Genomic DNA, 13,616 nt, shown 5'->3' with positions numbered 1-13,616 from the left:
GGGGGCCACCTGGCTCCTTTCTTTGTGTGACCGAAAAGCGCGGGGACGGGGAAAATACCAGCGTTGGGGGGAGCCGTAAGTTTGGCCCTGGGAGGATGTGTGTGCGGTGGGGGGGGCTGTGCGAGCTGCCTTTGAGTGCACGGGGCGGGCGGCGGGGGAGGTTCGCACGGGGAAGGGCTGGGAAGAGCTTGGATGCTGATTCCTTCGCTTCCGCTGGACGCGAGCACGGGAGCGGCGCGGCGGCCTGGCGGGTTTGTCGGTGTGAAAGCGCCTCGCAGGAGCGGGGCCGTCGGTAGCGCCGAGAGGGAGAACGAAAGCTTCCCCCGGCGAGCTGCGCTTCCCCGTGCGCTGGCGGGGAGGAAGGAGCTGGGGGGAAGCAGCCGAGTTCTTGAAAATCGAGGCAATGTAGACAAAACCGAGACAATTCCGGAGTTAGGTCTTAACGGCGGTCTAGCGCCAGGCCGGGGGGCGGCGGAGCTGAGCTGATGCTCGGCAGTGCCGCCGCTCCCCAGCGGGTCCCTGCCTCGGCCTGCGGGAGGAGGCGGAGCCGGGGGCAGGGGGCGGGACAGAAACAGCAACAAAAAACCCCTTTTTGATCTCGGGGAAGTAAAACGTACAAAAATGCAGCGAGCAGGCTTGGGAGGCGTTTGCTGCGTTACACAATTTTGTTCCTCTGTGCTGTTTTTCTACCCTGTTTTGGGTAGGCGGCGATTTTTAACGCTGAACTGTTCCAACCGCTTCGCACAYGGGGCTCAGACGCGGACAGGCAGCGAGCGCGGGCCGTGGCTTCGAACAGTGCTTTCCTTCAGCTGCTCGATTTTGAAAGGGGACAGGCCAAGTACAGGACAGCAATCCAACCTGACGTCCTGGAGCTGTCCGCTTTCCTTTCGCGGGTTTCCGGACTGAGTGTACGCCATCATCGTCCCCCTCCCAGGCAGAGAGAGCGGCGCTGTAGYGGGTTTAGCCTAGTGACTCGCTTCCCTCCTCCCCAGCCCAGCTGAGGGATGCGTTGTGCCCACTGGGGACGATACCCGACRCGCGCTTTGTTGCCAGACTTGCCTTTATGAAAATCCTACTTTGGGATCTCTGGCTTTCRTACATGGTTCTTACTGGTAATTGAGGGTGGGAGACGGTGACGAACTGCAGTCAGAAATGCCCACTTCTTCTGACTCATTCCAGTGTCATTTTTTTTCTTAAAACAATTACCATCTGGTTTGAGTCATGTTAGCAAGGCTGAGACATCCAAGACTGCATTTCATCACCTTCCAGGGCCCTGGCTTTAATACTGTCCACACCCTTTTCTCTGCCCTTCCTGGGAAGGGTCTGCTCTAGCCCTCTCTCTTCTTAACAGCAGCAGCCCCTGAAGTGGACATAGCTGAAGYAGCAGCATAGATAACATTGCTTAGCACTCTTCAGAGTCTAAGTCCTGCTGCTATAGAGCAGGACCCCTGAAGGCTCAAATCACTGCTGTATTTGTAAGCACAGTGCTTTAAAACTTTGCTAAACCAGAATGATGGCATGCTTGCTGCTTGGGCCRGCGCACACTATTGCACTGGGGCTGAGCAGCCTGCTGCCCGCAACAGTATGGGAGGGTTAACAGATCAGGCAGCTGGGCTGCAAGGCTCAGACTAGAGCCACTGGCCTTGGCATATTTTTATGCTTATTTATCTGTAGCTGCTCTGTAAGGCACTGTGTATAGATAGTTCAGAAATGCAGCGTGACTGCAGAAAAAAAAATCCCTGCTTCCTAGATTCTCTGTATTCAGATTTGCCCAACTAGAGTAATTTTTTAAAGTCTAAGTATCAAAACATGGAGGAACGTTTCTTCGTAAGCATACGTGCTACTCCTCATCTACCTTCTGTGATGAACGCATTCATTCTGTGATTATGAAAGAATTGCCGAAACCWCTCTCCTGTAAGCTTTTCTAATAGTTGCATTTTGAAACATGGACTACTCGCATGGACCCTGCACAGCATGTGACTGCATTTTAAAATGCCTCAAACAATGTTACTCATTAGYTCAGTTTCCCTGTGAGGATCTGGTGCTGGCTGGCGTGCTGGGGAGTTGCACCTTTCTGGTCCTCACGATAGATCTTTGCCTGTCCATATCCGAGCATTGACCAACATGATGGGTAATCTGAGCCTAGGCATTTCTCATAATTGTCTTCCCATACCCCGTATTMTCTCAAAAAATATCCTATTTTTTAAGCATAGCTGGAGATCCCACAGTCATATCAGGTGTGCCATCTGTTAGTACTCAACAGCTGTGTGGCTCAAAGCACTGCAATACTAAGAGAATAGCACTGCTGCCTCTAAAAAGCGCATTCTGCCTAAGTTGCCTCGTAGAGGGAAGGGGAACATCTCACTCTTATGCAAGCCGCTGTCAGTAACAAGCTGCTCCAGTATTTCTCCAGGATATGCGTACTTTTTGCCTATTAGAGAAGGGCCTTGCTGAGGCCCAGACAACATTCTTAACAGTGCTGGATACAACTGGTGCTCACAGCAAGCTGATGTTGAAAAGACACAGTATGTCCCCTTTGCACTCTGTAGCTTGTGGCTAAGAGTTATACCATATATGTAACATATATAACAGACAGTTCAGCTGTCTGAGTGCTGCTSGTGGGTTTGAAGAAGGCTGGTGCACTTGTTTCTCATTCCATGAAAAAGTAACAAATTGGTTTTAAATTTTCAGATCTTACCTCAAATTTCAAAATGGAACTGGACATCCAGTGTGAGGAGATGAACCCAGCTCGATGGGCTGAACTTCTTTCCACCATGAAATCCTGCAAAACCATCAGGTACTAACTAGCTGCGTGTAGTCTCTTCTAAGCAATACTTCAGTTTTTCTCCTGTGAAAAGAGATACAAGAGAGAATGCATTTTAGCAGCATGTCTTGGTATTGTTGAACTATGACTTAGAATTTGCTTGGTAGCAGGTACAATTCCACCTATTTTTGTCCAGAAAGTTGATTTAAACAAACAAACAAACATTTCAAGGCTTTTTTCTTGATAAGCAGAGATGTTGTTATGGTATGGCCTACACACTCAGCTAGGTAATGTTTTCTTTGGCTATTTAAATATTTGATCACCGTTTCGATACGTCTGTCCTTGTTGAAATAAGATCCCTCAAGATAAGGAAGGCACCTATCCTCTTTGTGCTAAGTTGCACTCTCTGCACTGCAGCTCAGATGCTGCCAACTAACAGTTACCTAAAACTTGTGCACAAGCCCTATGCACAAGCCCTCAGCTTTTAATTCCTCTCCCAGCCTTTAAAAATACCTGCCTTGTGTGTTGAGCAAGCCAGCGTGAGGGAACCRTATCTTGGAGCGTAAGCTGTAGGAGGAGGTAGGACTTTTGGGAGGAGTCAGTTCAGCACTCTTTCCTCTTGGCTGGCTGGGAATTCACACCCCACCATCTTGCATCCCCCTACRTGGGCTGGAGAGGACGAGCCACATCAAGCTAGCAGTGGCTTACAGCAGCTCAGGCATGTTGAAGGTTACTTGTTTTTGTTTTGCAAAGGCGCCTTTTACAGGCAAAATTCATGGGTCTGACCTTGAGTTCCCGAGGTCTGCCTTGGGTTCCAGAAAGCATGTGCTTGYGAGTGGGATGGTTGTTCCCTGAGCAGAGGCTGGGCTGCTCAAGACATAGTGGATGAGACTGGCTGCAGCAGGGCAGCCACCCTCATGTTGGTGTTCCACCTCATGTTGAAAGGTGTTAAACACAATTGCAGTTTTCATCCAGCTATCTGAGGAGAATAGCTGGCACAGATAAATTTTGGCAGTCTTGGCTCGGAATGTGCCTGGGGCTGGCAAATTCTGCAGGACATCTTGTGTCTTTTCTGCTTCAGCGTACCCTTTGCTGCTTCTCCTGCCCTGGCTCAGGGGGGGAAGACTTGAGTCATTTACCCCTTTCTGCACAGCACGGTAGAGGCCTGCGGCTGGTGGGACTGTCCTCCAGCACCACCTCTGCCCTGCAGAGAAGCATTTCTTCTGCCCTTTCAAATTTGTGGACTCGGCCATACATTGCCCAGCAAACCTCACGTGTACTTACAGAGGCTTTCCAGGGACTAAGGAGGCATAAATGACCCACTGACTTCAGCTAGAGAGAACAGAGCAAACCTGGGACTAATGCCCTTCCTCTCTCCTTCTCTTTCAGGCTGGACGATTGCAGTCTCTCCAGTAGTAACTGCAAGGATCTCTCCTCCGTTATTAATATGAATCCATCCCTCACAGAGCTGAAGCTGAACAACAACGAGCTGGGAGATGAAGGCATTGAATACCTGTCTAAAGGGTTACTGATGCCAGGCTGTAACTTGCAGAAATTATGGTAAAATTTTATTGATTGTCTTGCTCTAATGTTCTCATCTAATGTGCTTTCAGTGAGCCGCAGGTAAAGTCATGAAGCAAGCCAATATGTGATCCTAGTAGCAGAGCCCCACCAGTGTATATCAGCCATCACCTAGGTCAGATGTTCAGGAACCCCCCCAAAGCTTTTATCTAGCCAGTGTATTTATTGGAAGACTCTGTCATCTGTTTTTGTCCTCCTGCAYGAAGAGAAGGAGAGGTAGGGTTTTCCCAGCCAAGATAAGACTTTTTCAAGACTTTCTTTGGAGGAGGTAGCTGATCTTGCCCAGCCATAGAGAGTTGGGMTAACTCTTTAGGCCTGTTTAAACAAGAGGAAGTCCACAGAATGCCCCACTCTGCCATTAGCACATACTTGACATTTTTACAAATCTCTCTTCCGCTCATTCAGCGCATTTTTGAGAAATCTCTTCTGCCAGTTMCTAGCACAGGGTTTAGTGGTCTAGTCATTTGCTACTCCTTTCTGTAGCAGCCAAGCRGAGGGGTTTTCTCATGAGCTCTTAGCACTTCAAGAGCTCTCGGTCTTTCTGCAGACCATCAGAATGACTCTGCCACAGGTCTTGCCTTCTAAGTTAGGCAGAGGTTAGTCTGAGAYTTGGTTCAGGCCAGCACTTTTTGCAGAGGCCAGAGCCAGATTACATTACAGCACTTGAGGTAGCTCCCTGCAGGCTTCCCTCAGCAAGCCCTATAGCTCAGCTGTGCCTGCAAGAGCTTTARTCAAGGTCAGTTGTTGCTTCCTCTGCTCTTCAAAGATCTTCAARGAGATGCTGCCTCCTCTGTCTTGGATCTCTTCTGCAAGGTGGAGTCCTCTAACTCCTGAGATGGGTCTAGTCTTCTCATGATGTTACTTCATAAAAATCAAACTGCATCTCTGAGATGAGCCTTCAAGAAATAATTGTGATGTGCAGTACAACAAGAGTAACGCAAGTCATTTTTCAGAAAGCTTGTCCTAAGACCCAAACTTCTCCAGAGCCCTAAATAACATTCGTAGCTCTGTCTCCTGAGTTAGGCTATTTCATTTCTACAGGAACACACTTATGTTTGTCTGTCTGGGGGCTCTGGTAAGCTGTGTTAGGAAAAAAGGAGCAATCAAAACCAAGCCACATTTACTGCCATCAGGCACAGCACTTCTCCATAGTCATGGCTGATAACTCTGAATGCCCCATAGCAATGCTATCACAGTTCCTGTAGAGCTTCTCTCCGGAGGAGTACTGAAGTATCACCTGCTTCATAGATCTCTCTTGCAATATACCACAAAGCTTCTACATGATATCCAGGGATTTAAGCCAGTTTGGCCTAGTTTTTTACTTTTAGCTGCCCTGGGGCAGCTCTCCAGGGGACCAAGGAATTGTAAAATTCCCTTGCTTTCTCTCTGGGATAAGCCTCACACTGATTAAAAATACTACTATAAGGCAGTTAATGTTGCTATTTAATGTAGGGAGGCTCCTTCTGCTAGAGATGCTATATGTTACTTCTAAAAATATGGGAGCCACTTCTAGTGTTACAGGTATAACATTCATAAAATATTTTGGCACATCTGTAAAGTAAGAGTGCTTGCTTGGATATACTGTTCTCTAGGGGGTTACGAGCAAGCTATTGTTGGTACCACAGTGTCTTTTCAAAGCCAGCAGATGCACTTCTCTGAGAAGAGCCTCTGCAAATTTGGGGGATGCAATTCTCACATGCGTTACTTCTCTCCTGCAGGCTGCAGAACTGCAATCTAACGAGTGCCTGCTGCGAGACTCTCTGCTCTGTCCTCAGTGCACAGCCGTCGCTGACAGAGCTGCACGTGGGTGATAACAGACTCGGAACCGCTGGGGTAAAGGTGCTGTGTCAAGGGCTCATGAACCCCAACTGCAAGCTACAGAAGTTGCAGTAAGTAGTCACKGGTTGTCTTGGTGCTTTCTTAGAAACTGGTTTTCTTCAGTCATCAGTTCGCACTTGTCTCTTCTTGTCTTGACCTTGAGACAAGCAGGAGTGCTATTGCCAGAATTGGGTTTCTTCCTCTTGTAGCTGAATGTGGGTCATACTTATTCATGTTAGGGGGTCCAGAGGATTTGTAAGAGCTCAGCCTCTGTTCCTGTAGGCCTTGCTTAGCCCACTTGGCAGTGGTGGCTGTTAATGCAAGACCTCCCCAGCTCCAAGGAGAAATCTGATTCTGTTGTGCTTGGTGCTGTTTTATGGCTGAGCTGGATATGAGTCTGCAAACGGCCTCCGACTAGCTAAGTACAGCTCCTCTCAGGAAGACCTAGTAGCGAGGGTTGTGCCTTGTATTGCAATTCAAGGCTCGTTCATGCTCATTCATCTCTGCATTGCTTTAGAGAAGGACCGGCATAAAAGTGGAGTAAGCAGTTAATTCTGTGTGGGTCCCCTGAGGTCCAGTGCAAGAAATCCTGCCCTCTGAAACGAGCAGGGAGATGCTATTAAGAACTAGTGACTAAAGCCTATTAAAGCCTATGGTTATCCTTATTTTCATGGATTGTCTGGTCGCAGTTCGTAGGCCCAAATGGCATGTTTTCTGCCCTGGCTAACACACACTTTGCCTAGCTAAAATGTCATGCAAGGAGCAAGATACAGTAAAGATGATTGTTTTTCCCTGGACTCCCTTTCTCCTCACAGGCTGGAATATTGTGAACTCACAGCTGATATTGTGGAAGCTCTCAATGCTGCTCTGCAAACCAAGCCCACCCTGAAGGAGCTCAGCCTAAGTAACAACACGCTGGGAGATACGGCTGTAAAACAACTGTGTCGGGGACTAGTGGAAGCCAAATGTGATCTAGAGCTATTACAGTAAGGAAAAGTTGGTCATCTCTAATTCTGCTGCTGTTCCTACCATGCATAAAACAGGAATATTTGTTGTCAGGAATGCTTTAAAATTTAGGATGGCTTTTTGCTGGCTCAGACTTCTGTAACTGTAGAAACTACGAACATATCTGGGGCTTTGAGGATTTTTTAAAGCTTTTTCTGGCAYGTGATTTTGAGTTCACTCTTACATCTACTGATACAGTAGTGAGAGSTTGTGCCCCAGATTAAAGTTGCAATTACAAGGAACAACCGCTCACTAGTATCTGATAGCRGAGGAGCACTCACAGGCAGTGGCTCTAGCTCTTATGCCCAGAGTTGCCAGCCAGTTGAGTATTTTAATTCAGATCCATATTTGTCTTCAAAGCAAGAGGCTAGYCTTGATCACTAGGCTGGGACAAAGCCCCTGGAAGGGCTTGAGGCAGAAGCACAATTCAGCTTACCTTGCCCATGTGCTTCAGCCCAGCCTGGCCAGAGGAGCAGAGATGGCAGAGCCTGCCCTGCTTATCTCTGGGGAGCCAGGTCCAGCTGAGGTGGCAAAAACTCAGTTGACTCTGAGTTGCAGAGTTGACAAAAGCAATCCTTGCATTAACATATATGAATGGTAGGTTGGATTTAACGTTYACAACAGCCTCATGGACTACAGGAGAGGTGTATTGCCTCAGAACTCTGCTGGGATATCTGACTCATCTCTTAGCCTTGCAGAGCTCCAGCAATGTCCAGCTGAGCTGCACTGATTTGCAGCAAGAAACCATCCCATAGTCCTTTCTCAGTCTGATTTCARGGTGATGGACTCTGTCTAATACTGCATGTCCAGTGAAGCAACTCAAACTATCCTTATTTCTGCAGCCTGGAGAACTGTGGAATAACCAGCGACAGTTGTCGGGATATTAGCGCTGTCCTCAGTAACAAGTCATCCTTGATAGATCTGTCTGTGGGGGATAACAAGATTGGGGAYTCTGGTTTGGCTCTGCTATGCCAAGGACTGCTGCATCCGAACTGTAAAATTCAGAAGCTATGGTAAGGCAGAGTTTAGAGTCTTAATGTTTAAATCCTTCTGAACTATCAATGTTATACTGCTGGTGTGTTCCTAACTGGTAAGCAAGTTTCTCAGTTACACACCCTAGTAAAACAAGGATATTTTACCCCAGATAAGTTACTCCTCAGAACAAAAGCACTATGCCTTTCCATATGAGGAAGCAGGACAGTACTGAAACCACTTGGATTGAATGCTGGGGAGAAGGTGGATGAAAGTTTGTGATGGTAATGCCCTGAATTCCTGTTGGGATATCCATCTACTAGAACTTCATGTTCATACTCTGTGTTAAAAACAGAACTTCCAGTGTGAAGGATGGAAAGCAGGGASAAAGCCAGAGAAAACTCTGTGCTATGATACGAGTGGCTTTCTTAAAGGGTAAAAGAAACAGATGCTAAAACGAGAAATTCAGAACACTAAAAGAGGACTATTTTCTTATGTAAGTAATTCTTGAGGGGAAAATAATGTTTTGTTTTTCCTTGCAGGTTATGGGACTGCGATCTCACAAGTGTTAGCTGTAAAGATCTCTCCAGAGTCATCAGTACAAAAGAAACCCTCATAGAGATAAGTCTGATAGACAATAACCTGAGAGACTCGGGCATGGAAATGCTGTGTCAGGCACTCAAGGATCCAAAAGCTGGACTGCAGGAGCTATGGTGAGCTGTTGTGAGGTTTCACATCTCCACTGCCTTCTTTTGAGACCTTACCAAGGAAGATATGGGTGAAGTAATGTCCACTAAGTAAATCCTCGGTTGTGATGATCCCACAGACACCTCATGCAGATTGTTACCTGAAAGATGTACAGATTTAAGGGGATATTTCTGAACTCCAGGATGCTTTGAAAATCTGCCCCACAGTCATCTTGCTCAAGCAACAGGGAATCAAGCATCACTTTAAAAGTTTTCATCTAATATAGTTCATTGTRTCACAAAGAGCAACTTAGAGATTTTGTGCAAGACATTTAAAAGATGTTTTGCAATAGTGAAATGAACACTGTCATCAGATATCTCAGGTTCTCTACTGGAATCCAAGCTGTCATTGATACGCCAAAATTGGAAAGCTTGTATTTCAAGTACTGTATCTTCAGGTACATGTTTTCCTTCCGAAGGAGAAGAGAAACAAACTCCTTCCATGAAAAGCTGTAGCTCTACGCAAAAAAGGTAGTACTATCGATTCGTCTCAGAAGGACTGAAAACATCAGCACCAACACCTCTGGTGCCCGCTTTACAGTCTAAATCTAACCAAAGAAGACTTCATTGACATAAATATTTCTCAGCATTCCTCTGTATTGACAGTATTACCTTTTACATTGTAATGATCTGGCATAACATGGTATAGAGGGGAGAACTGTCTTTTCATGTAGAACCTGAAAAATTGATACTTGCATTTTCCTACCTTGCAAATTCAATTCCTATATCTGGGGTCCTCCCCTGCCTCCAGTGACCTGGGAATTTGTGAGATGCCCCAAGGGTGAATGTTGGTGCTAAGGTGACTGCAAGAGCAGCACATTTAATCTCTGATCATGAATCTGTTGCCATCCTTTATGGGCAGGTGTCCTTCCTAGATGCARTCTCTGAGACAGATATCCTAAATGTAAACAGTAGGAGAAGTGATGCTTGGAAAGGATTGGGCTGGATATAGGGGTTAAGAGAAGTAATTGTGGGAAGGCTTCAGTTCGTTTGTGCTCACTGTCCTGGCTCCTGTGAAGCCAACATGGAAAAATGAGCAGTAGCTGCTATTCTGTGGATCTCTGGAGTTCTCACTTTATTCTTGCCTTATAGGGTTAGAGAGTGTGGGCTCACAACTGTCTGCTGTAAGGCAGTCAGCTCTGCTCTCAGCATGAACAAACACCTGAAAGTACTGCATATCGGCGAGAACAAGTTGGGAGATGCAGGCGTTGAACTCTTGTGCGAAGGGCTGCTGCACCCAAACTGCAACATTCAGTCCCTGTGGTAAGGTGCACCCTCAGAAGTCTTCTCATTTATTGATATGCTGCCCTTCCAAGAACAACATGCCGAGAGGGACAGCGATAGGCAGTAGCGTAGTATTTTTTGCATACAGGAGACAATTCATACTGCAAATTGATGTTTAACCAGATCAATCTCATCTAGAAACCACAACTGTCTGATACAACCTCATGTGCTGTCACTCATGGTCCACTGCAGGTACAGCCTGCCACCAAAGCAGTGATGCATTGACAGCCTTCCACAGGCCCTCTCTGCAGGGGCAGAGCTGGAAGTTCATGGTGCAGCATACTTTCAGGATCTAAAGCAAGGTGTGGGCAGGCTGGAAGGAGCTTGCTTTTGGAAAGCCTGTTCAGCAAACAGCTTACTGAAGAGTTTTAGAGTTTTATGCATCCTTCTCTGAACTTGCTCATGGAGCCTCTTTCAGATGAACTGCTGAGCCAGAGAAACTGCTAGTCCTGGTCTAGTACATTAATTCCTGTCAGAAGTCTGGAGCTGCACTCCAGTGCCCTACCAAGTGCAATAAGTGAGTTAAATGGACAGGTCCTGGGAGACTTATAGAAGACTTGAAGCCTCTGCCCACAAGGGTATTTTTGCTGACCAACTAAAGCCTCTTGTTCTTAACTGAGGGGCGTCAGGTGCCCTTTTCATGGAGGTGGTTTACATAAATTGGTATACATGTCTGTGTCAAGAGTAATAAACTTCAGATTACTTTATGGTCAGTTTAAACTATACCATAAGTACCATCAGGATCAATATTCCACTGTTTCCCCAGTCATTGTTTCACTTCSTCTCTTGCTTTAAACGGCTTGAGGGAATCTATCACTACTAATGTTTAGTGTCCTCTACCTCATCCTTCTGCTCTTGTAGCAGTCTATATAGAAACACAGGCTAGTGGGTTCCCAGCCCCTGAGTTAGGGAAAGATATGCCATTCCCTTAGATTATGACGCTTTGAATGACACAAGACTGTTTAAAAATAAGCTCTTTCCTCCCCTTCTGAAAATCCTTTTCCTCCTGTTCTCTTCGCCCACTCTGTCCTTACTGAGCAGGTGGTGGGCTACTATGTGGTAACACTGGGCCATTTGGTCATTCTGCTCTTCCCCTCTCCACCATGCTCTCTCCTCCTTAGACTCTCTTAACACATCTTTTGCAGACTTCAACTAATGTATGCTATATTTTAGGCCTCTGGCTTTTCTCTCCCTCTTACACAGCCTTCTGAAGACACAGTGGCAAAATACATGTGTTATGAGAAATATTAGATACTGTCATCTTGCTAGATTCACTGCATTCTCTTCACAAGTATCAAGAGAATATTAAGCATGATGTCAAAACTGAGAGTATCATCTTATGCTTCCTTCTACTCTATGCAGCAACACACTATTAAGCTTTAGGGAAGACCTCCTCAGGTGTCTGTTGGTCACCAAGAGGACTGCTGTCTTCAGAGCATATCATTCATGCAAAAAAACATGGACTAGCCTCTGCAGAAGTCTCAGAGAGAGCAGCCTAGTGAGACTCCGTGGTCTGCATCAGGGGTATTCCTGCCTGTTGCCCGAGTTCAGGCCGCTTGGCTAGAGCCTGCTCTCACGTATTGGCCTTTCTTCCCCTGCAGGCTGGGTAACTGCGATCTCACAGCAGCCTGCTGCGCGACACTCGCCACGATCATAGTTGCCAAACAGTGTCTTACAGAGCTGGACCTGAGCTACAACACTCTGGAAGATGAAGGCATGAGGAAGATCTGCGAAGCCTTGAGGAATCCAAACTGCAAGCTGCAGCAGTTAATGTGAGCGATGTTACTGGTTTTGCTACAGTTCCCTCTGGCAGGCAGCAAGTTCCAGGGAGATAAGGCGTGGGAGGAGGAGGGCAGCAAGCACGGACTGCTCTGGGGATTGCCTCCAAAAGGCAGCTGGTGACCCCCAAAAGAGTCACGTTCTGAAACGTTTGCACGTTACAGAAACTCCCAGTCCTTTCCAAGGGACATGACCTAGTAGCTTAATTCACTTCCGTCTCTAGGGCCCAAGAGTAATGAGGTGGGGATGGCTGGGGAGGGATAATACGGACATGTTATTGGCTTCTGGGCCAGATGATTCAGTCTAGCGGGGGCTGCTGCTGTTATATGATCTTTCCAAAAAGGCRATTTGTGTGCCTCTCTGCCCTGTCTTTCCTTAACGACCAAGATGCTCAGTAAACTGTCCTGCCTTTTGTTTTGGTTTAGTTTGTATGACATTTTTTGGAGCTCGGAAATGGACGATGAACTAAGAGCCCTGGAAGAATCCAAACCTGAACTGAAGATCATTTCCTGAGTGGTGACTGAGTGGTGACTGACTGCCTGCAGAGCCAAGTCGAAGCAATGTCCTCTTCTTAATCTGAACTTTTCATATATAAAGCTAATTAACTTAATATAGAACGTGCTTCTACCAAAAAACATTCATGGAGTACCTGAGTGGCTGTCCAAGAGAGCTGATAAGCCTCCTGTGCATCACTGCACGTACTAAACTTGAGGCTTAATAAAGCTTTTTAAGTTTTCACTGCTGCATTGCTATCCTCAAACTAAACGCTTACTGGGCATCTGCTAGAAGTGAGTCTCTACCTTTTAGGAACTTTTTAATCCCTCCTAATCTCTCCTAATGTATTAGTCATCCTTTAAGGAGAACTAAAGCAAGAGGAGAACAGCCCAAAATTTTTTTACTGGGTGGTGCTTTTGACAGGTCTCTGAGGAAAGCTCTCCAAAACCAACACAAACTCTTTTTTAATCTAAAATTGAGCTTTCCCCTGCTTTCCTTAGAAGAGTTCTTGGAAAAGCAGTGGTGGCTAGAGTGCTAGAGAAGAGAGAAGTGAATGGCTGTTCAGCTACTTAACTTCAGAATTAGCTTCCTTGGAAAAATGAATTTCCTACAAACAAAAGATGCTGTGCATTTTTGCTAGTACTGGGAACGGTTAAATGGTTTGATACGTTTGCTCTGGTAAGAATGGTTCTATGGAATGTATTAAAATCTGTTTGCAAAGAATTAAATGCTTCATTTTTCTACTCATAAAAAGATAAATAAGGGAAGAACCCTAAAGGTACGACCCATAGTTTGAATCTGTACGTTTTTGTCTTAAGACCAGTCAGCTGATTCTGACCTGYAATGCTGCTAACACCTAGTTTCACATGTTTGTTTGCTCTCAGTATATTCCTAGCTTAAGTGTGTGTCAGAAGATCTTAGTCAAGGCCGTGTATAAAGCAGACTTCAGCCCTTGGGAAGACTGCAAGCCTAGAAAACGTTCCTCTGGTTTAGAAGGTTACTGACTAGGTTTATTTGCCCAAACAGTTTTAATAAAAACCCTGTCCTAAGGGAAAATGTAGCTGATGCATGCCTGAAACACTAAAATTAAAGAAAGAATGTAGTTAAAAAAAAAAAAAAAAGCAGGAGAGAAGCCTGTCAATGATGTCCCTGGGGTGACTTTGCAGAAAGAA

The 13,616-nt window shown here is 46.1% G+C and overlaps 1 protein-coding gene across 3 annotated transcripts in view; it reads left to right on the top strand.

Moving 5' to 3' along the window:
- Positions 1-13,172, top strand: part of RNH1 (ribonuclease/angiogenin inhibitor 1) — a 14,658-nt gene extending 1,486 nt beyond the window's left edge. The window contains exons 1-10 of one of the 3 annotated variants that reach the window (XM_085298453.1): positions 43-75; positions 2,692-2,797; positions 4,154-4,324; positions 6,064-6,234; positions 6,979-7,149; positions 8,011-8,181; positions 8,683-8,853; positions 9,979-10,149; positions 11,772-11,942; positions 12,375-13,172. In XM_085298453.1, the coding sequence (XP_085154579.1) occupies positions 2,712-2,797; positions 4,154-4,324; positions 6,064-6,234; positions 6,979-7,149; positions 8,011-8,181; positions 8,683-8,853; positions 9,979-10,149; positions 11,772-11,942; positions 12,375-12,462 (1,371 nt within the window). In that variant the 5' untranslated portion in view covers positions 43-75; positions 2,692-2,711 and the 3' untranslated portion in view covers positions 12,463-13,172. Of the gene's footprint in view, positions 1-42; positions 76-296; positions 909-2,691; positions 2,798-4,153; positions 4,325-6,063; positions 6,235-6,978; positions 7,150-8,010; positions 8,182-8,682; positions 8,854-9,978; positions 10,150-11,771; positions 11,943-12,374 lie in introns of those variants that run through there. The other 2 variants (XM_085298455.1, XM_085298454.1) reach the window with 2 other exon arrangements.
- Positions 13,173-13,616: the final 444 nt, after the last annotated feature.

This window comes from Rhea americana, unplaced genomic scaffold (assembly GCF_003343005.1).
Source record: "Rhea americana isolate MKP2758 unplaced genomic scaffold, rheAme1 scaffold_139, whole genome shotgun sequence".
Classification (NCBI taxonomy): Eukaryota; Metazoa; Chordata; class Aves; order Rheiformes; family Rheidae; genus Rhea; species Rhea americana.
Note: the sequence above shows the minus strand (reverse complement) of the source record. Positions and strands in the feature narration are given on the sequence as shown.